At 37.5% G+C, this 20972-nt stretch overlaps 2 protein-coding genes across 2 annotated transcripts in view; both read left to right on the forward strand.

Annotated features, from left to right (window-relative positions):
* The window catches only part of LOC101310880, a 1534871-nt gene that overhangs the window by 1430267 nt on the left and 83632 nt on the right, over window positions 1-20972 (forward strand). The gene's annotated exons all lie outside the window — the stretch shown is intronic.
* On the forward strand, window positions 2347-4043 carry LOC101313286 (putative cyclin-D6-1-like). Its single transcript, XM_004293555.1, has 5 exons — window positions 2347-2714; window positions 2972-3058; window positions 3168-3263; window positions 3416-3863; window positions 3950-4043. The coding sequence occupies exons 1-4, from the start codon at window positions 2556-2558 to the stop codon at window positions 3746-3748; spliced, it is 675 nt and encodes a 224-aa protein (XP_004293603.1). The 5' UTR covers window positions 2347-2555; the 3' UTR covers window positions 3749-3863; window positions 3950-4043.

The raw sequence follows: 20972 nt of genomic DNA on the forward strand, positions 1-20972 counted from the left end.
TTGGTTCCAGGTCAAGATCAAATACCTAAATCCAGTTGGAATTAACTTTAGGATTAGTTGATCATAACAAATTCTGATTAATTGGTTGTGGAAGTAAATGACTCTGCAGCAAAAGGGCAGCTGCCCCAATAGTATATGAGAATAGTCACGCTAGCTGTTGATTGACTATTATAGTCGTATATATACACTTCAAAACACAACAAACCAGGCAACTATGTATGAATTTTGATTAGAGGTCTCCTAGAGTCCTGTATTTAGCTAAGAAATTAAAGGAAAAACGTGGAAGAATGGTCTTTCCTCTTAGGACAGCTTTTTTAGCAATTAGGGTTTCGTGCAAGAATGGTGGTCTTTCCTCTTAGGACAGCTTTTGTTGGTAATTAGGGTTTAAAGAAACACAAACCTGTCAAAAAAAGAGGTGACAGGAACCATTATCAGAAGCATTAATTCTACGTGCCCTAAATACCCTCTTCATAGCAAGAGGGATTTGGGGGTATATAGTCATACACAACTTTCGTGTAATAGAGAGATGGTGAATGTTAATCGTAGCACACACTTACGATGGAGTTCCTGAGGAGGATCGAGCAAAGTGTTATGAAATATATATTAGTGATTCAACTCGTTTAAAGTGAGGAGAGTGTGAATTTACTGATATATGAGTAAAATGTTGTGATATATATATGTCTCAGTTTATATGATATATATCGCATCTTCGTAGTAATTTTTTTTTACCCCGTTCCTTGGCAACGGTCAATCCCTTCATTTTACACATAAACGACCCACAACGGTACAATCATTGATCACGAACCATAGTGATGTATAGGGTAATGGGAGATGAAGTAGTTCTTGAAAAGAGAAGCATGATAAAAGTGAGGATAGGAGAGGAACAGTGTGGTATGGTATGGCATTGCGTTGCCAGCTACAAGTAGAGTGTAGTTAGCGATGGATTTTGTTTAGTGTCACCGGCGTTTATCGCGGAAAATAGGAAGATATATACCACAACTGTCTCCATCTCCACTCTCCAGGCCAGCTTCTCTCTTCCTCTCCTTGCTTCTGCTCTCTCTCTTTCTCTCTGTGAAACTGTAAACAAAATGGACCACATCGTCCTTCTCCTGCAGCACCATGCATGCTTATAATTTATATCATTCACTAACTTTTCGACTAGATTCGAATTCATTTCATTTCAAATTCGATTGTTTGTTTTTTCTTTCACTAGCCTCAGCAAACACCAAATCCGAATTCAGTAGTAGTTAGTTCCACCACGTCGGTAACGAGTTCAATAACACAAGTTGGGGCTCTGTAAAAGAATGAAGGAAATCCAAGGAGGTGAATCTTAGATTCAGAAGTAGCATGTGTTTGACTCGGCTGGTGATCAGTCCTAATTATTCTTCGTATTTCATTGCAATTCTTGAAGATGACAAACTAGATCCAACATTTAAGGAGGAAGGAGTGTTGCTTAGAGCCAGTTTAGGATTGAAGGGATTCTTAGAAATCAAGAATATTCGGTAACATCACTACGTCAGTAAACTAAGCTATTTCCCAATATGTAACCGGGAATAAAGAGAGATTATGATTATCATAACGAGTGCATGCACCACGCTAGCGCTAAACAATTTTCCTGATGGTTTTTCTGCATTATCAACTTTTTAACAACTTTTATGAGGAAGCGGATTCCATACACAAAGATACATTTGCACCATCAATATGCAAGTCACCCGAGATGCGAAGATAGAATGAAGACTGTAAAACCTTAATTCCTTCCTTTAGCCTTTTCATTTTTGACCCGATTATATTAAGCTCGATCTCATAATTTCTTCCACTTCGTATCCTCACCTTTTGTGGTTCAAACACTTGGACTATATTTTTGGGTTTCAGTTTTGTCAAGGGATATTCACATATATACATGATAGTGTCATGGATGGCTGAACTAAATAAAATGCTGAGATTGCATATTGGGTATTCGGTTCACTTACACCTTAGCACGTACAAGAATCTTCGCTGTCCTGATAGCTTTCATTGTGTTAACAAACATCAAAATGGAACGTTTTTGTAAAATTTTATTTCATTTATCTTTCCCTTCTTGAAAAAGATGAAATAACTATTTTTCTTTCTACGAACCAAACTATACCATGTATAAACCGTATACGGATTCGGATCGGATGAGACTCGACAGTCTCACACTGATGTAGAGTGAGACGTTCTCAGAATATGGTCTTTTAATATGGGAATCTACTGGGGGGTTAAAAAACATTAAAGGCTGTAACCTAAGTTATCCTGTTTTCTTTTCCAATGAGAGTGAGGAAAAAGGGACCAACATGCATATAAGTAATGGTGATGCAGAGAAAAATTGAAGGTGAGAAGACGACTTGAGATAATATTGACCAAAAAAGAAGACGACTTGAGAGTTGAGACTCGCCACACCTTCTCTTTATCATGCACAGAATGCGAAGCTTCTCTTTCCCATCATTATTACTCTCTTCCCCTTAACGACTTTTGCTCCCATTTTCCCAACTCCTTAAGCTCCCCTCATCAATCACCCAATTCAAACCAAGTCGAAAATGGAGCTCTTTGCTCTTGAAGAACACAACCCAGATTCTATCCCTGACTTTTTTGCCTCAGAAGCTGATCATATGCCCTCACAGACCTTCTTAACCAGCTCCATACACTCGGATTTCTACCGCTCATTTCGACTCGAGGCCATTTCTCTGTTTTTACAGGTAAACTGAATACTGGTACAGCTCTGTTTTGAAGCATTTCTATGTTCTTTCTTAAAAGGTGAAATACTAGTACTGGGTTAGTACAGTGTTTCTTCTCTATTTTAACCATTGTTCTGTTCTGTAGGTAATATCCTACTAATACTAGTACTCTTGTTCAGACCAAAAACAAATATAATTATGTTACTAGTACTCTGTTTCTTCTCTGTTTTCTTGGATATCGGTCTAAAGTACTTATCGATCTTTTATGTATTCATCAGGCACAGTATTCCTGCAACCTTGACCCTTTCACTTCTTACATTGCCCTTAACTACCTGGATCGGTTCATTTCCAAGCACAACATTCCGGTAAATAGTTAAGGAACTCGATTTTTTTTTCTTCGACATACAATTACTGTCAAACCTTCTAAACTTCCAAGATATCACATTTAGTGTAATTTCATCATTCGCATTGCAGCAAGGAAAGCCTTGGGTGACAAGACTAGTTGAACTTGCCTGCCTATCTCTAGCTGCAAAAATGAAGAACACGTCCTTTTCGCTCTCTGATTTTCAGGTAAGGAAATTAAACCCTTAGTTTTGTTATCTCACCAAATATAAAGAAAGTTTATGGTACTCTGGAGTATGTCATACTACGGTGTTCTCGAGTATTAAATTCTGCAAAAGTAGTTAAGTTTGCATTGGAACTCATAGCCATATATGAAACAGAGTAGAGAAGAAGGTTTCATGTTTGGGGCGCAAACGATTAACAGAATGGAGCTTCTGATTCTCGACACATTAAATTGGAGGATGAGATCAATAACTCCGTTCTCCTTTCTACATTTCTTTGTCACATTGGTGGACATAAATGAGAGACCACTCATTCAAGCCCTCAAAAGTCGAGCTTCAGATATCATCTTTAATGCCCATAATGGTAGTACCAGGACTTCTTCTAGTACTTCACATCAAAATTCGATACCTATTTCTTCGCTATTAACCTCTATGATTAAACTAACCCTAAATTTTGGTTTTGTTTTTGGTTACAGAAACCAAATTCGTTGAGTTTAAGCCATCGATAATTGCAGCATCCGCGGTTTTAGCTGCGAGTCATGAAATTCTCCCCTTGCAGTTTCCTAGTTTAAAAGTTTCAATATCATCTTGCCAGTATGTAAATAAAGTGAGTACATTGTCAATGTGAAGTAACCATATTAGTGTAGAACAAAATTATCCTTAATAGTACTTAACAGGTTGTTCTAATTGCAGGAGAGTTTGTTTAAATGCTTGAACCTAATGCATGAAATGGTAACGAGTGAAGGGTATGACTCAGTTTTAGATACTTTGTCATGCACAACTAGAACCCCAATTAGCGTGCTGGACCACCGTCACTTCTCTAGCTCCGAAAGCGAGGTTAATAGCACCGCTGTCACTACCACCACCGAAGCTGCGGCTGCAGCATATAGTGATTCTAGTACTAGTAGTGTAATGGTGGCAGAGAAGAAAGACAGCAAGCGGCGTAGATTGAATGGTTTTTGTACAAGTGAAAATAGGTTCCTGGTTTCTTCTCATCATGTTCAACATTGTTAGTTGATTCATTTGTTATTTTCTTGTCTAGGCCTAGATTAAGTATAATAATTGTCCTCAATCTGAGCAAAAAGCTAGTTGATGGGTGTTGTTATTTGAAGCAGACTAGCGGATGAATGAAACTCAGTGTTAGATTGTAGAACTAGCTTATTCTGCTGTTCTCAGAATAGAGGGAACCACAAAAAAAAAAAAAAAAAAAAAAATCGATACTGTTGGATGGGTGTTGAATAACATTGTTTATCCTTAACTTCAGAACTCCAATGACTTTTGGATAAAACATACTTTTGGCTGTTACACAGTTAACTTTGGGAGAAATTTTTAAATGCTACGGGAGGACCACGTGGTAGTCTGACTTGGTCCTACGTTCCAATCAAATTTAAACATGTGGATTTTTTACAACTAAAATATAAACAAATATTTTCTATTTTTTGTGAAATGACATTCATGGGTATTTAGCAAGTTCAAACTAGGGTCTAGGGTATAGGGTTTAAAATTTAGGGTTAGAGTTTAGGGTATAGGGTTTAGGGTTTGGGGTTTAGGGCTTAGGGTTTAGTATTAAAAAAACAACAGAAAACCTAAAATGATCTTTGACAAAATAGCTGAAATAATTTTTCGTGAAGAAAATCTACATGTCTAAATTCGATTGGAAAGTAAGACCACGTCAAACTGACACGTGGTCCTCCCGTAGCACTGAAAAATTTCTCTAAGTTTGGACAACATCTGGATTAACCTATTCCCATTTTTCTTTGTTTTGGTCAATCCATTCTCTTCACAAAACTATAAAAAAAAAAAATGGTCGTCGACGAATTATTTGGAAGAGATTAGGCCAAACACAACCGAACAAGCCAAAGTTTGCTGGGGGCAACAAGGACGTGAAAATGCTTCAATAAACAACATGAGTGGTTTGGCGGAGAGAAGAACAAGTATTTCATTGTCAATCTAGAACAAAGCATGAATTTTGTGCTAAAAAGTTGGCGGGAAAAGTGTTTCGAGGGAGATTATAGAGAGAAAGCAAACAGTGTTGAATTAGAGACGTAATTTTCATTAACATTGTAGCATCTTTGTCAAAAAGCGACATGAGAAGTAGTAGTAGCTCTAAAAGCTTCAAAAGTGTTTGTAGCACAAGATCAGAAATGCATGTGAATTATTTTCAGATAAACACAAGGGACACAAACATAATCATCACATTAACAGCAGGTAGGTAAGTTGGTACTGATTTCGGAACAGTATATTTTGAGTATGATTAATCTCATCCAGCTAGCTTAGCTCGAATGTTGTTGGGAAGATTGAAGAGCTAGCCTGGACTGAACTCGCAGTTACAGTAGTGAGCTTCTTCTGCTACTTTATTTATCTGATGGTATATTTGTTGGACTAGTTTTCAACTCAAGGTATTGTTCATTGACTTCATTCAACTTCAACCCTAGTTATTCAACATGATCATTTGCATCTGATTTATTCTCGGTACAGAAAGCAGGATTAAGATTCAGTTCTGATAGCCGGAAAGGCCATCGGAGTTCAGAATGCAGACTATATGGACGGTTGTGAGCTTGGCACACCCCATTATGCTAACACTTATGCATCATTTTGGAATTTGACCAACTTTGGCTAGCATTGTTATATATATAGATCCCTAAGCTTAATTATGATGTCCATCTTTAAACTGGGTTTTCAATCCATGCCAAAAGAGAAAGCTTCAAACTGAGTTTATTAGTATTGTTACTACTCATCCTGGTGAAGCTTGTTGCTGCATTTTTCCACCTAGTAAAACCTTTGTTTCTTTAGTCTATTAATTGACACTGATGGCCAATGTCCAAATGTACATAATTAACTTAGAGTATAGTCACCATCAAGGAAAATGATGTTTGGAATCAAAACAATACGTCCCGGACTCCCGGACAAAACATTATTTGAGAATAGCTCAAGATGATCATGTGTAATAATGTATCGCCCAGCCCCATTCCAATTTCAAAGTCACTAGATCATGTATACGAAGTTCCAAATGACCAGAAAATGCTTGGTCTGCAAATTGTTTGGCAAAGCATATGTTACTGTTAAGAAACAATTACCTTGGTTTCCTTAACCAAATTCTGGTACGTACTTTGAGTATAAAAATTTCATATATAAATTACAAGGGGAAAGGCCCTAGTAGTCAAAGTGTTGATCCTCAAGCTAGCCAACAGCAGAGGTAAGTTTCATCCTGAGCTTTCTTACGTATCTGTGCTTTGCAAATTCAATTATGAAATAGCAAAAACTAGAACCATGAAATTTTTATACTCAAAGAACCAGAATTTCAAGACTAATGTTGTACACATCTGCAAAATGATTCCGAACACAACTGCACTTTCAAGACTAACTAAAGCCATAGTAAAAGTGATAGTTATGACAATTGACAGGAAAAGGAATATGAACTAAGAATAAAGAAACTTGAATTGGGGGAAACTACACAAGACAAGCTGCATTTTAATGGCGTGCTTCCTAATAAGCCTAGGAGATAAATAAATAAATCAGTCTTCAATAGGATTGAGAACCTGGCCAACGAACATCACCGTTTTAGTCACTTCTTCTCTGATGAGATAAAGGAATGGGTGATCTGCCACAAAATCAATCGGAGGAGGAGGTGCTTCATCGCACATCATCCAACCGCCCCACGAAGTTACGGCTGCAGCTTCTGTGCCTTTTTCATTCACTTCAATGAAGGCTTTGTGGAATATGTTGGAAGCATATAGGGGCTCAGCTGAGTCCACCATCTCTGTCAAACCTCCAGGTGTGAACCCCAAAGTCTCCAGAAGTTTGGAAGCCTCGAAATCGCAGGAAATCTTAAACTTTGGGATTAAGAATTCATCCACTGGTACTCTTTCGTCGGGAAGATGTCTATCCATAAACTCAAAGTCGGAGCAAAACTTCTTGACCAAAGCTCGCAGACCTTTTCTAGCATTCGGAAGAAAGATGTACATGGAGAACCTTCGCTCATAATCTTTACCTTGTTTGTACGGAAGCATCAAGACTTTGAAGGTTTCGAATTCACTTACGTACTGATCCGACGACTTTGTCATGAAGGGTGCCTTAACTGAGGCATCACTACGAAGAAGGTGAAAGTCATGCACTCTTGTCCCTGATGCATCAAACTCCTTATCCCAATCTCCTTTAAAGTATAAAGCATTTGCAAGGATGAGACTTGTTTCGGTAGAAACTGAGTCAGGGGGGAGAATGCTTTCGATGAGACCCTTGGTTTCCTCTTCCCCCCAGGAATTCACTTCACGTCGTACTTCCTCTGGCTCGTTCTTGAAATCAACTTGTTTCAAAGCCGCCTTGTAATCAGTTTCCAATACCTAAGATCAAATTTAGATGACTTTTCAGTTAAGCTACTTAATTAACCAATCAAGTTACACCGGATAGATAACAAGACATCTATCTGCAAATAAGTGTTAGTAAATATGTCAAATTTGGAGGTAAGAAACTGCATACATTTTTGAAAGAATGCTTGATAGAGAGAGACTGGTCTATCCAAACCCCATTTGCGATCGAGAGAAGAGGCCCTCCGTGTTCAGATCCATCGGCAAAGACTAATGGTGCGACAACGGAGGCGAGAGTGTTGAGCTCGTTTATGGACTCCGACTTGAGGAACTTAAGCACCTTCTCTTGGTTGGAACCCTTGGCCCCAACCGCTATCATGCTAAGAACCACATGGATGGACAGCGGCGAGAACACAACGTTCTTGTTCTTGCCTTCGGTCAGAAGCAGTTGCTTTGTTATTTCTAGTGCGACATTGGTTTGGTCCCGAATGGATTTTCTGAGAGACTCTGATGCTTTGAATGAAGGTATCGGACGCGGAGCCATTAATCCTGTGGAAGATTTTTAGATTAAACATAACTAATTGAACCCTAAAGATAATCGTGATTTGGAATGAGGTAGATTCATGCCAAAATCTTTCGTTTATCAAAACCTTCAAAAAGTCACAACCAGATCTCACTTCATATGAAACTTTGAAAATAATACATTGAAATCAACTAACAGCATGTAAATTGCTTCTATATATGAATAGAAGTTTCAAAGAAGAAATCCATGTAACTCAAAAAAGAAGAAGAAATCCATGTAAGACATAACAAAATATATCCCTACGATTTCAAGATCAAATAAATAAAGTATTAACAGAGAGACAGATATTGCATGCTTACCAAATAGAATAGTAGTGCAGAATTTGTTTCTCTGATTGCCTCGAACGTCTAAGCTTCTTTGCTCCCCCTTCCCTCTATGATACTGATACCTTGATGGTCATCCAGGGTTTTCTTCTTTAGGGTTTAGGCCCAAATCAAAAGAAGGCTAAAATGAAAATACCAATTCAGGGCCCACTATCCAGAGAATCCGGCCCAGTAATAATAATCGCTTATTTTTTTTCTTAAATCGGAATAAGAAATTCATGAAACTTTAGATATTGCATCCCAAAAGTGGCATCATCAAAAACTCTACTCAATATAAACAAGTAAAAAAATATCATGTCCCAATAATTAATCGATTGTTAGAAAAAAAAAAAAACTAACTAATCGTAAGTGACTAATGAGTGTTGCAGATCGATAGGCTGAGAAGTTGGCTTAGACACAAATTTATGCACCGACATAGGTAGATACAAGAATGTACGTCACAAATATGTTTTACTCACACTTCAACTAATAGTTAAGTGCAGTTTTGCTCAACACTACAAGAACATTGGTGAATCTCAAAACCCTTTCTACAGCACACGAGTTTCTAGCGAGTTTCAATTTTTTTTTAGCCTCAGACTTTTTCCGTTCGGGTGTGCTTATAGGCACCTCCTAACATGTATTAACCATTTTAGCTTCAAAGGTATGCCGTGAAAACAAAACTGGTAAGAGTTCTTGCTTGCTTTTCTCATTCATGATACACACACACACAAAATACTGCACTACTGCTTTAACAATTTAGATCCTACATATTAAAGGACCTGCTTAATAGCCTGGAGATTTACACTCCTAATATCAAGCTGTGTATAATCATTCATCCTAGTTCAATCTATTTAAATCAAAACAGAGAATAAAATCAGGGATTCAAATTATTGCTTATCGCGAACATAAGTAGTAGTCCTCAATTCTTTGCTGCGTTTTGCTTACCTCTGTTCTTCTGCAACCTTCTTCAAATATAGGAAAAATACTCATTTAACACTAATTTTAACCTCTCATTGCCCATTCCAATGATAATCTTTTTCAAGAGCCCATTTGAATATAATAAAGTAACTTCTTTTGTGTCTAAATGAACAAATCTGCAATAAAAGTCTTAACAAACCATATTATTTGAAGTCTATCCTCACCCCCTTAAATAAGCATAGAGAGAGAAAATTAAAGAAAGAGAAGACTTGACTGGAACCTCGAACTCCGTTCACCGATTACCGGACTCCTGTCACCGGTCACAAGAAACTGGTCACCAAAATCTCGTTGGACATCGAAAGCCGGTTGTTGGAATCTCACCGGACTTTTTAAAAAGTCACCGTACCTTGACGAAACCATACCATACGCTTAGTGGAAGTTTATTGAGGGGTAGTAAGGTTGAAACATATTTTATTAGGAGCAGTAAACTTTTACCGGTTAGCTCAATTAAATGAAATCTCACAATAAAAGGTTTATTGTGTGGGTGGGTTTTTTGGGGGGGGGGGGGGGGGGAGGTAAATGTTGTGAAGATTATACTAACCCCCAATTAATGTTTATTAACCCCTACAAACGTTAGAAAAGAAAGGTTTAACCTTCTTGTAACTCCCGCAATCCACATCAAAACATGTTTATTGGGGGGTAAACGTTTAGAAAAATTTTATTGTCCCCCGATAAACATTTATTAACCCTAATAAATGTCAGAAAAATGAAGCTTTGACCTTGTTACTACCGTAAATCTCCAACATAATAATCCGAAAAGATTTATTGAAGGAGAGTATATTCAGTACACAACATGTAACTTCACATACATATATGGATAGTCAGGATTAGAGGAAATAATATAGAAACATGGTGGTCAAACATATGAATTGTTATAAATGGTTAAGACTGCGTCGTGTAAATACACGTCGTGCATACAAGAATTTCCATAAGCTAATAAACAATTTATTAGGGGTAATAAATTTTGAGAAAAAATTACTACTCCCAATAAAATGTTGAAACACTACTGTGAGGCCCACAAAACCTCTAACCAGCTGTCAAGGGCCCAAACCCAAACCAGAAAATTGCTCTGGGCACCCAAAGCTAGCAACCCGACCACTTACCGACCGTCGTTGGCGGACGACCTTAAGCTTCCTCCTAACTTCCGCTGCCGCCTCCAATCTCTTGCGCTAGTGCCTTAAATCCGTAACAACAGATCTTCAACTTCTTCCTCGTCGGAAAAGCGTCGCCGATTCGCTGCCTCAGAGTCGCAATCCCAAAGCGAATACCTCCTGATCTCCTTCGTCCAATCCGAGATCGAGTCTCAGCTGAGTCGCCATTGTCGGTGGCGATGATGGTGAGGAGAGTGATTTATAGGAGATGGGCCGTAAATTCTTAAACTTAACAATTAAGGGGGTTTCATCCCATTTGCACCAACGATTGAAATATAATATCAATACTTTCATTGTTAAATATGATCAAACTCTGATTAATAGAGACTAACTGATACCATAGTAAAATTCATAGTTATGAGTCATAACTTAATTAAAACAAATCACAAGGAAAGGAATCTAAGAAATAAAAGGAATACTTCCTAATAAGCCTAGGAGATACATAAATTAGGGGGTGTATTCAATTAGGAATATGTAGGATTTTTTTTGTATTTTGAAAGTCTTTTAAAATCTGATCGTATTCAAATAAGATTTTAAACAGTCTGTTAAAATCTTGTGGTATTCAATCGTGATTTTAGAAAGTCTTTTAAACTATAATGGTATTGAAAACTCCGTACATTTTCACGGATTCTATTTTTGAGATTCCGAACTGAATAGACCTCAAGGACGAACTCGATCCTCTTTCAACTGGTTTTACGAATAATAAAGAGAACAACTCTACAGCGATTGACCAATCTATACAGTCTCGGAGCAATGACAATGGTGGTCTCATCTTCAGATCTCGACCTCGATAGAGCAGAATCCATCAAAGGTTTGATTCATAACCCTTAACTCGATTGCCCCCTTTTTGCTTTGCTCAAAATTGAAAAGGTAGGGATTTCCCCGATTCAGAAATCGTAAAACACTAGAGACTAGAAACCAAAATGAAAAACTGATCTGAGTGATTAATGGATAGAGTCATGGTTATGAGAGCATATGCTATATTGTTGACAGATTGATACAATGCGTCATTAGATTTATGGGGTGGAATTATCTGTAATTTGGCCTATGAAATTTAGTTTTGCTACCATCAATACACAGATTTTTTTTTTTTTTTTTTAATTTTTTATGTATTGATTGGTTTCTATATATCTAACATTCTACTAGCTTAGGCCTTAAAGAAAGCTTAAACCCAGAAAAACAACATAGATCGGTGGACAAGAATGATCCAGGACACACAGATTGATTGAAATATGAGAGGACTATTAGTGGAATCCATAGCAAATGTATAATACTGTAATATATATTGGCATTGAAGTGAATGGTTCTATGAGTAACTTGTAAATATTACTAGTAAGCCAGCCCCCAACCTCTATACTTTCTGTCCCAAGAGCTGAAGTGAGTGGTTCTATGGTCTCCCGGTGCCTCTTTATCCCTAGCAATTTTGTATGGGAATTAGTTGCTAGGTGCTGTTAGTTTTTTTTTGATACAGCTACTGTAGTTTTTCTCTCTAGTGTCTTTTATGCTTTTCTAGCTAGTTTGTTGTTGTTTTTGGTTTTAAGCTAGGCTCCTGTATTCCTTGTTAACTGTAAGTTGTAGGCTCTTTGCCTGTTGGCTTCTATGAAAGTTTCTTTCAGACCACAAAAGAAGAAGCTCGTAACTGAGTATTATATCATGTGATTATTTGCGTCTGTTGTTAGAGACTTATGAGAAGGAACGGACCTAGAATGGCGGTGGAAGTGTCAACTATTGCCTAACAGTGAGGAAATCACAACTACAATGTTGCATTTTCTCATACAGGCAAATCTAGAGGCAAGTGTTAGTGTTTGTATAGTCAACGTTGTGCTTAGATTTTCATTTCGTAATTCGTTATATGAATGTGATGTGGGCAGGTAGACAAATAGTTTGAATTAGAAATCTAAAATTTAAACTTCGTTGTTGGAACTTTGGAGTTTGATAATCATGTTAGGCATGTTAAATTTGATGACTCCCCTCAATATCTTTCTTACTAGTCATGGATAGTGATAAGAACCTCAACAACTTTACATGCCTCAAAGATCCATAACTTTACTTTGGTAGGCTTTATAGTCATAAGTGTTTTTGGTGTGTACAGAATTCTTTGAGGTACCTCAGCAACTTTTACATGCCTCAAAGAATCCATATACAACAATTTTACTTTGCTAGGCATGACTGTTTTTGGTGTGTATTATCTACTTTGAGGAACCTCAGAAATTTTATATTTTGAAGTGTAATTTTCTTTCTAGTCATCATATTTGGTTGATTAGCAGGGTATGTTTTGTATAAAGAAAATTCTTCAACTTTACAGTGGAGGTCATGTTATAGTTAAATTGCCTTTTCGACCACTATCATTTTTATTTATATGATCATAGGCTCGAATGAATCACTTCATTGAGTACTAATGCATACTGGATTTCATCACCATGATCTATTCTACTTCTCATTTAATTTCCAAGTCAAATTACACTAATATTTGGAGGACTAATGAAGTGGCCTTGGTGGAATGGTGGTGTTACAGGAAGAAAAAACTCAATGGAGTTGGAAATTGGAAGATGAACAAGGCAGATGATTTTATCTTGCATCAAACTTTTTATATTGGTTTCTCTCAAGCTTCCTCTACACAAGTACAGAAGCAAATATATGTTGATATCAATTTGTCATTAGGAGCGATAAACTGAAATAATTGTTTTCTCTTTGTCTACTACATACACTTATCCACGCCCTGAATTATGATAAATGTGTAAATGTCACATGTTTGTCAATGGAAATTGGAGTAAATACTTGTGACACCCTGTAGTTTACACCTAAAATCAGTTTTGTCCCTCACTTTTTTTTAAAACCGGTATACTCATATACTTTGAATTCTCGACTGATTTGCCCTTGTCGTCAATTGAACCGTTAAAGAAGACTGTTAAGTTGCTGAGATAACCGGTCCTACGATTCCAACTCAGCTAGAAACCTGCCACATCGACATAATATGTCTAATATACCCCTGACTCTATTCCCCCCCCCCCCCCCCCCCTTTTACTCAATCATATTTTCCCGCCATCTTGTTGGGAAAATAGCTGACTCTATTTCCCCCCTATATCGACATAATATGTCCAATATTTTCCCACATCGACAATGTTGCAACCTCGACAAGGTCTTCTAAAAGGGTTAGGCAGAATTCAAGTAGAGGAAATGACAAATAGTTGTTCTAGCGATGAACATTGTGTTAGCTGGAGCCATCTTTTTGTTCAGCGTTCTAATCTTTTGGGAATATTCAACTCGATAGGATCTTTAGAACTATTTTGTCAGTGATGTTAGGGGCTCCGTGATGTTGCTCGTTTTGTAGTTCAACCTTGTGCAAACATTATTGAGCTGCTCATTTAGTGATATTGAATTTCAGATATTGAATATTAAGATGTTGAGATGTTCATCTACTGATGTTAATTTTTAGATGTTGATTTTGTGCTTGTTCATAGTTTGTTGTTGATTTTGAAATGAGATTACATATGTTGATTTTCGGGTTTTGTAAACAGTATATCCCTTTGTGTTCAACTTCCACTGAATGAATGACAATTTCAATGAAAAGCTCTCTAAATAACAGAGCTACACACACATTTTTGACTCATTTGGCGGGAAAATATGATTGATAAGGGGGGAAATATAGTCAGGGGTATATTGGACATATTATGTCGATGTGGCATGTTTCTAGCTGAGTTGGAATCGCAGGACCGGTCATCTCAGCAACTTAACAGTCTTCTTTAACGGTCAATTAACGACAAAGGCAAATCAGTCGAGAATTCAAAGTATAGGGGTATACCAGTTTAAAAAAAAGAAGTGAGGGGCAAAATTGATTTTAGGTGTAAACTACAGGGTGTCACAAGCATTTACTCCATGAAAATTTGTGTAAATGTCACATGTTTGTCAATGGAAATTTGTGGTATAGTTCATTATGATTCTTACAGTAAGAGTACTGTCTAACTTCTTATAAACCATGTGCTTTGAGTTGGATATCTAGAATATTACTGCAAAAATTGTTGCTGCTAATATCCAAAAAATGGGCAATTGCCCAATTATGTTCCCATGTAGATTATTGTTTTATAGAATATATAAGCAGCGGGATATGAGCAATTGCACCGTAAAAGTCTAGTAACACAATATACTGAAATCTATTAAAATCCAAACAAATCTTGGTCATAGAATACATTAAAATCTGTTCAACTCTATATGGAATTAAAAGAATTTATGGAGTCTACATAATCAATCAATGAGAATGAAGTTAGACAAAATCATTTAAAATCTGTGGAGTCTTCAATAGGATTGAGAACCTGCCCAACGAACATCACCGTTTTAGTCGCTTCTTCTCTGATCAGATAAAGGAACGGGTGATCTGCCACAAAATCTATCGGAGGAGGAGGTACCGGTTTTCCAGCACTGCACATCGTTCCAGTTGCCGTCACAGCAGCAGCTTCTGTGCCTTTTTCATTAACTTCAGTGAAGGCTTTGTGGAATATTAGCGAAACATGCAAGGGCTCAGGTGGGTCCACCATCTCTGTCAAACCTCCAAGAGAGAATCCCAAAGTCTGCAGAAGTTTGGAAGCCTCAAAACCACAAGAAATCTTAAACTTTGGGATTAAGAATCTACCAACCGGAACTTTATGGTCGGGAAGATGGCTATCTATAAACTTGACGTTGGAGCAAAACTGCTCGATCAAAGCTCGCAGCCCGTTTCTTGCATTTGGAAGAAAGATGTACATGGAGAACTCTCTCTCATAATCTTTACCTTGTTTGTAGGGAAGCTTCAAGACTTTGAAGGTTTCGAATTCACTTACGTACTGATACAACCACTTTGTCCTCATGAAGTGTGCCTTAACTGAGCCCGCATTATCGAGAAGGTGAAAGTTACGCACTCTTGTATATGATGCATCAAACTCCTTATCCCATTCTCCTTTGAAGTATAAAGCATTTGCAAGGATGACCCTTGTTGCGGAGGAAACTGAGCCAAAGGGGAGAATGCTTTTGATGAGACCCTTGGTTTCCTTTTCCCCCCAGGAATTCACTTCACGTCGCACTTCCTCTGGCTCGGTCTTGAAATCAACTTGTTTCAAGGCCGCCTTGTAATCATTGTCCAATACCTAAGATCAAAGTTACATGATAAGATATCTATCTGCAACAAAGTATTAGTAAATATGTCAAATTCGGACTACATACATTTTTGAAGGCAGGTTTGATAGAGAGAGATTGGTCTATCCAAACCCCATTGGCGAATGACAAGAGAGGACCGCCGAGTTTGGATCCATCGGCAAAGACTAGTGGAACGACATTGGAGGCTATAGTGTTGAGCGCGTCTATGGACTTGGACTTGAGGAAACTGAGCATCCCTTTTTGGATGGAACCCTTGGCCCCAGCAGCTATCATGCTAAGAACCACATGAATGGACAGCGGCGAGAACACAACGTTCTTGTCCTTAACTTTTTCATTGAGAAGCAGTTGCTTTGTGATATCTAGTGCGACGTTGGTTTGGTCCTGAATGGATTTTGAATGGATTTTCTTAGAGACTCTGATACTTTGAATGAAGGTCGTGGTGGATATGAGAATGGGAATGGGAATCGACCGAATCGTGCAGCCATGCTTCTGTGGAAGATTTTAGATAAACAACATTACCAAACAATACTCTTCGAGAAATTAATATTAAACATATATAAACCAATACATGCAACTTTTGTAACCATAAAATTCATCGAACAAACTTTTGTAACTAAAATTTGCCTCTTCTTTTTTTCCTAAGAAGAATATATAATTCTCACAAAGTCATAACCAGCATATAATAGTCTAACGTACAACATCTAAGTTTCTTCTATGACCAGAACATTCAAAGAAGAAATCCACGTTAGACAAAACCAATTATACATATCCTTACGATTTCAAGAGCAAATAAAAAAACTAGTAACACAGAAAGAGAGATATAGAGTTTGCTCACCAATTAGAATAGTAGAACCCGGGAATTTGTTTCTCTGATCGCCTTCAACTTTTGTGTCTCACAATTTTTGAGCCTCTTGTTCTCCATGACCATCCCCTCTTTTATATGTGATTAATTGATCAATTGGGTTTAGGGTTTAGGGTTTAGGCCCAAATCAAAAGAACACAAGGAAAATACCAATTCGGGCCACTCAGAGTCTGGCCCAAAAGTAACAGTAACCAGTTAAAGGCTTAAAGCTCTTCTCAAAAAAAGGAAAAAAGAAAAAGAAAAAGGAAGAGCAAGTTTAGCTATGTAAAATGACTCATTATTGCAGATAAGGTGAGAAATTGGTTCATACAAAATTATATGCACAGGCATAAGCAGAATAATCAAACTACAAGAGTACAAATAGATCACAAATATGTTTTATTCACACTTCAATTAAAATTCAGTACAGTACAATTATCTCCAAACAAAAAACAAACAAAAAGTTACACAGTTTGTTACCATGACTAATTTCTACACCATTTATTCAAGGTAACAGTATGGTTACTTTCCCACAATGAGTTTTGCTCTTGCGTGCCCCTCATTTATCTGGAACTGCTCCCCTATGCCAAAATGAGCCATCACTAACCAAACAAAAGTGACAAGCTCTCCCCCTTTGCTTAGCAGTTGGGCATGGTCATTTGCTCGGCAATGACCTGCTGCATATGCTAGTAGTTCCACCCACACTTCACACATCAGATCCCATTTCTTTTTGTCCATACTTTTTAGTTGTTTTGCTAGAATACATGCATCAAACAACACGGATTTACTTCGATCCCCTTTGACATCAACTGGCTGAACATCTGTATTTACCTCAAGAATTCTATCACATGCGTCTTTTTGATTCACTTCTGGTCCTAGTTCCCTTCTGCTGAAGAACTTTATGGCTTCTGCACACGTATCGCGGAATCTTATTTGTCCAATTCCTGCTACAGATGACATCATAGTAGGCTGCATAACTAAGAGGTATACCATGTAATCAGACAAGGTCTTGCAGTGTTCAATTTTAGTGAGAACAGCCTTGTCTTTTGGATCAGTACTGTCAATAAGAACCTTGTATTTTGGATCATTACTGTCAAGATTATAACAAAACTCAGTAGCAATGTGCCACAGTAGAATGCTCTGATCATATTCAACATCAACAACATAAGAGAGCAACTTACGGCAATCCTCAGAATTATTCCACTCACTATCCTGTAGAATCCAGTCACCTCTGGCCGAACTTATTCTCCTGGCAGTTTCAGGATCATCTGCGAGCATGGACTTACTTTTCAACTGAGCAAAAATGAATTTCCATAGCTCTTTTTCGAGTGGCTTGCTGGTCCTATATTTGATCTTATCTCGAAGATCCTTAAGACCAAGCAAGTATATGACATTGATGTAGGCCTTGAAAATGTAATCAAAAATATTAGGACTCAGTTTTGGACATTCCTTGAGGGAATAATGTATCAAGTTAAATATAGAGACAGACTCATACCACCTTCGAAATAGAAGTTGCCTACACCACTCCAAACATGGATTTGCATTTTCTGTAACGAACCACCTAGATTGCTTGAGAGTTATGTACCTTTTGAGCATATTGGCTAGGCAAGAATTTTGGCAAGACTTGCGCACAGCAGCAACAGTCCAGTCGGAGAATATAAGCATGAACACTGCTATTGAATCCAAGGCCAAGGCACCGAAAAGTAAAGTATAGGTAATTCCAACATCAAAGCCATGGAAATCATGTTTCTCTATTTTTTGGAAGCAAACAAGAGCTGTGCAAACTGCACTGAAGGATATAGCTCGGCATATGTATCCCCACTTAGAATGCACAACCACCACCTTGGTGAATAGAGCTTCATACATGAAATTGAGCTCAATTGCAACCAATTTGAAAGCGTCCTCTGCATTTCTGTCATGGAAAAACTCACGGCTCTCAAAACGCTCATGAAAGCTGAAAATGAGATCCACGATAAGACCCTTGAAGATGTTGAAGAAGTGAAAGGCATGGCGCACCAGTGCAATATTATTTTCCATATCTCCAACGTCCACCACATAAGTAGTAGTCCTGGATTCTTTGCTGCGCTCTGCTGTCAACTCTATATGAGTTGGAAGTTTGGCATCTTTTTTGGAAGAGTATTCCTCCATCAGCTTTGCATAGTTGGGTCCAGGGTCTGGTTTCTTAAGCATGGACTCCTTGAAATTATCCAAGCTTGCTTTGTACAAAGCACGTGTGCGCTCGGCATACTTGATGATTCCTGCTACAAATAGGAGAACCGTCGGCAGCCACAGCTTGTTTTTGGGAAATGATTGGATGAAAACATAAAATGCAGCTATAACCTGGAACACAAGCCCAAACAAGTGCCTTAGCCACAATGTGTTATCCTCAAGAGCAAATGCTGTTATGGTGTCTGGACCACCAAGGTGTAACAGAAGAAATGGTGCCCAAAATGCCAGAAGATCACTGTTAAAATCACCATTGTTGTTGGGGGCTCGAACAAAAGGATTGTCACCCTGACTGTTTGCAATTAAGCCAATCGCAAAGTTAGCTGCCCAGTCAGCAAGCAAGTAAGATGACCAGATAACAAAGGTTACAAATAAGTTAGGAGATCGCTTTCGGAAGGGTGCACCAAGAATTAGAGCAGTTTGCAATGAGAGGCTGAGGAGTACAAAGCCCCGGAGATTCCACTTTTCCCATATCTTCTTGACATTGATAGGAATGGGAGAAACCATTGGTCCTCTCTTTCTTTGACTCCCTTGTCTTTTCTTCCACACCACTGAAGAACATTACAGGTTTATATTAGTTAATTGAGCAAAAGGAGATGGGATTTTTTGGATTGCAAAAGCATAAACTTCATTTTGAAATCTCTAGTTCTTTCCTAAAGGGGTGTGATCAGAAGAAGGATATCTAAAAGGTGCTGTTTGATCCTATAGTTGAGGTTTATACTACAAAGGATGAAAGCCTGGTTATAGTATGTTAAAGATTAAACAAAAGCAACAAAACTGATTGAACCTCTCCAAAGATTACAATCCCATGATTCCCATCGTTACTATAATAGTACTCTAACAACAAAACTAATTGAGATAGAACTGTTTTCCCCCAAGAATCAAAGATCATAGTAAACATAGACAACTTCAAGTAGGAAAACAATTCTTCTGCAATGTGAACATTGGTTCTTCTTAACTGAGAGTTTGATATATCGCAATAATAGTGCAATACCCAATATTAAAAACAATCAACTTGCAGAGAAATAGCAAGGAATATGCAGATGATGACCAACACTGTGTCTTCTAGATGGATCAGCTACCTTAGTTGACATGGTTGGGCATAATGTAGAATGTGTTCAACAGTTGAATTGTACAGACAACCAAAGAAAAGCCACTACCAATTGACAGTTGATGAATCAAAGAAAAGAAACACATCAGAAAATGAAGATAAGTGAAGCAGAACCTGATGGGTTGGGAAGTCAAATCACGAAGCAATCAAGCTGCCCAGAAGAGTAAGAGAGTCTGCTTCGTTTCCTGCTGGTTCAGTTGAAGTTGAACAGATACTTCTCAGTCTGCTAGGAGTCAACTGTGAAGTCTTCTGTTTTTTTTTGGTCAAGCAACTGTGAAGTCTTCATTATACTTGAAACCAGTTTCTCTGACTTTAAATAAGATCAGGAAGCTCCTAACATCTTGGTGTCCCATCTGAGCTGTAAAAGTAACAAAAAATTATGCAAAGTTAAAAGGAAATACAAAATTCCAAAATGGATGACTTGAAGGTCACAGACAAGCCTCAGTGTTATTTAAACTATGCACATGTTCCAGTGTTAATGTAGAATTAGCTATGTCTTGGTTAATTAAAATTATAACCATGATTCACGTGCATTTGATATTTAACTTGGCAATTTTGTTATGCTACCTTTTATGAGTCATATCAACTATCAAATCCAGGTTATGATTGATTAGAATCATACTGGCTACAAGAATGGCATAACTTTTGCTTTCTCTTATTACTCTTTTCTCAGCTTGTGGTGGACAATTGGTATAACTAATCTAGGAAATTATACTATATACTAAACCATGGTTAACTGTTCATACCATAAGCATATGAACAGTGTTTAAAAGTTTTTTTTTTTTTTTTTTTCTTGAAACATATAATTTAGATATTTTTAGATAGGCTCTCTCTTGGTAAAGATTTTTTTGCCCTCCATTTTTGACTTTTCTTCTACATCCTGAATTTTACAAATCAAAATAATTAGAGCATTTATATTTTGGGTAGAATACAAGATTAGATGTTTTATTGTATAGAAATTATTTTTGTGATAGCTCTTATACATATGTAGAATATGCTTAATGTGGATATTACACCGCGCCAAATGGCAGGTATACTAACCATTTTGCCTCTGTTATTTTTAAGAAACCATGATATTGCCATTAACCTTAAA

Source organism: Fragaria vesca, linkage group LG3, assembly GCF_000184155.1.
Source record: "Fragaria vesca subsp. vesca linkage group LG3, FraVesHawaii_1.0, whole genome shotgun sequence".
NCBI classification, from domain to species: Eukaryota; Viridiplantae; Streptophyta; class Magnoliopsida; order Rosales; family Rosaceae; genus Fragaria; species Fragaria vesca.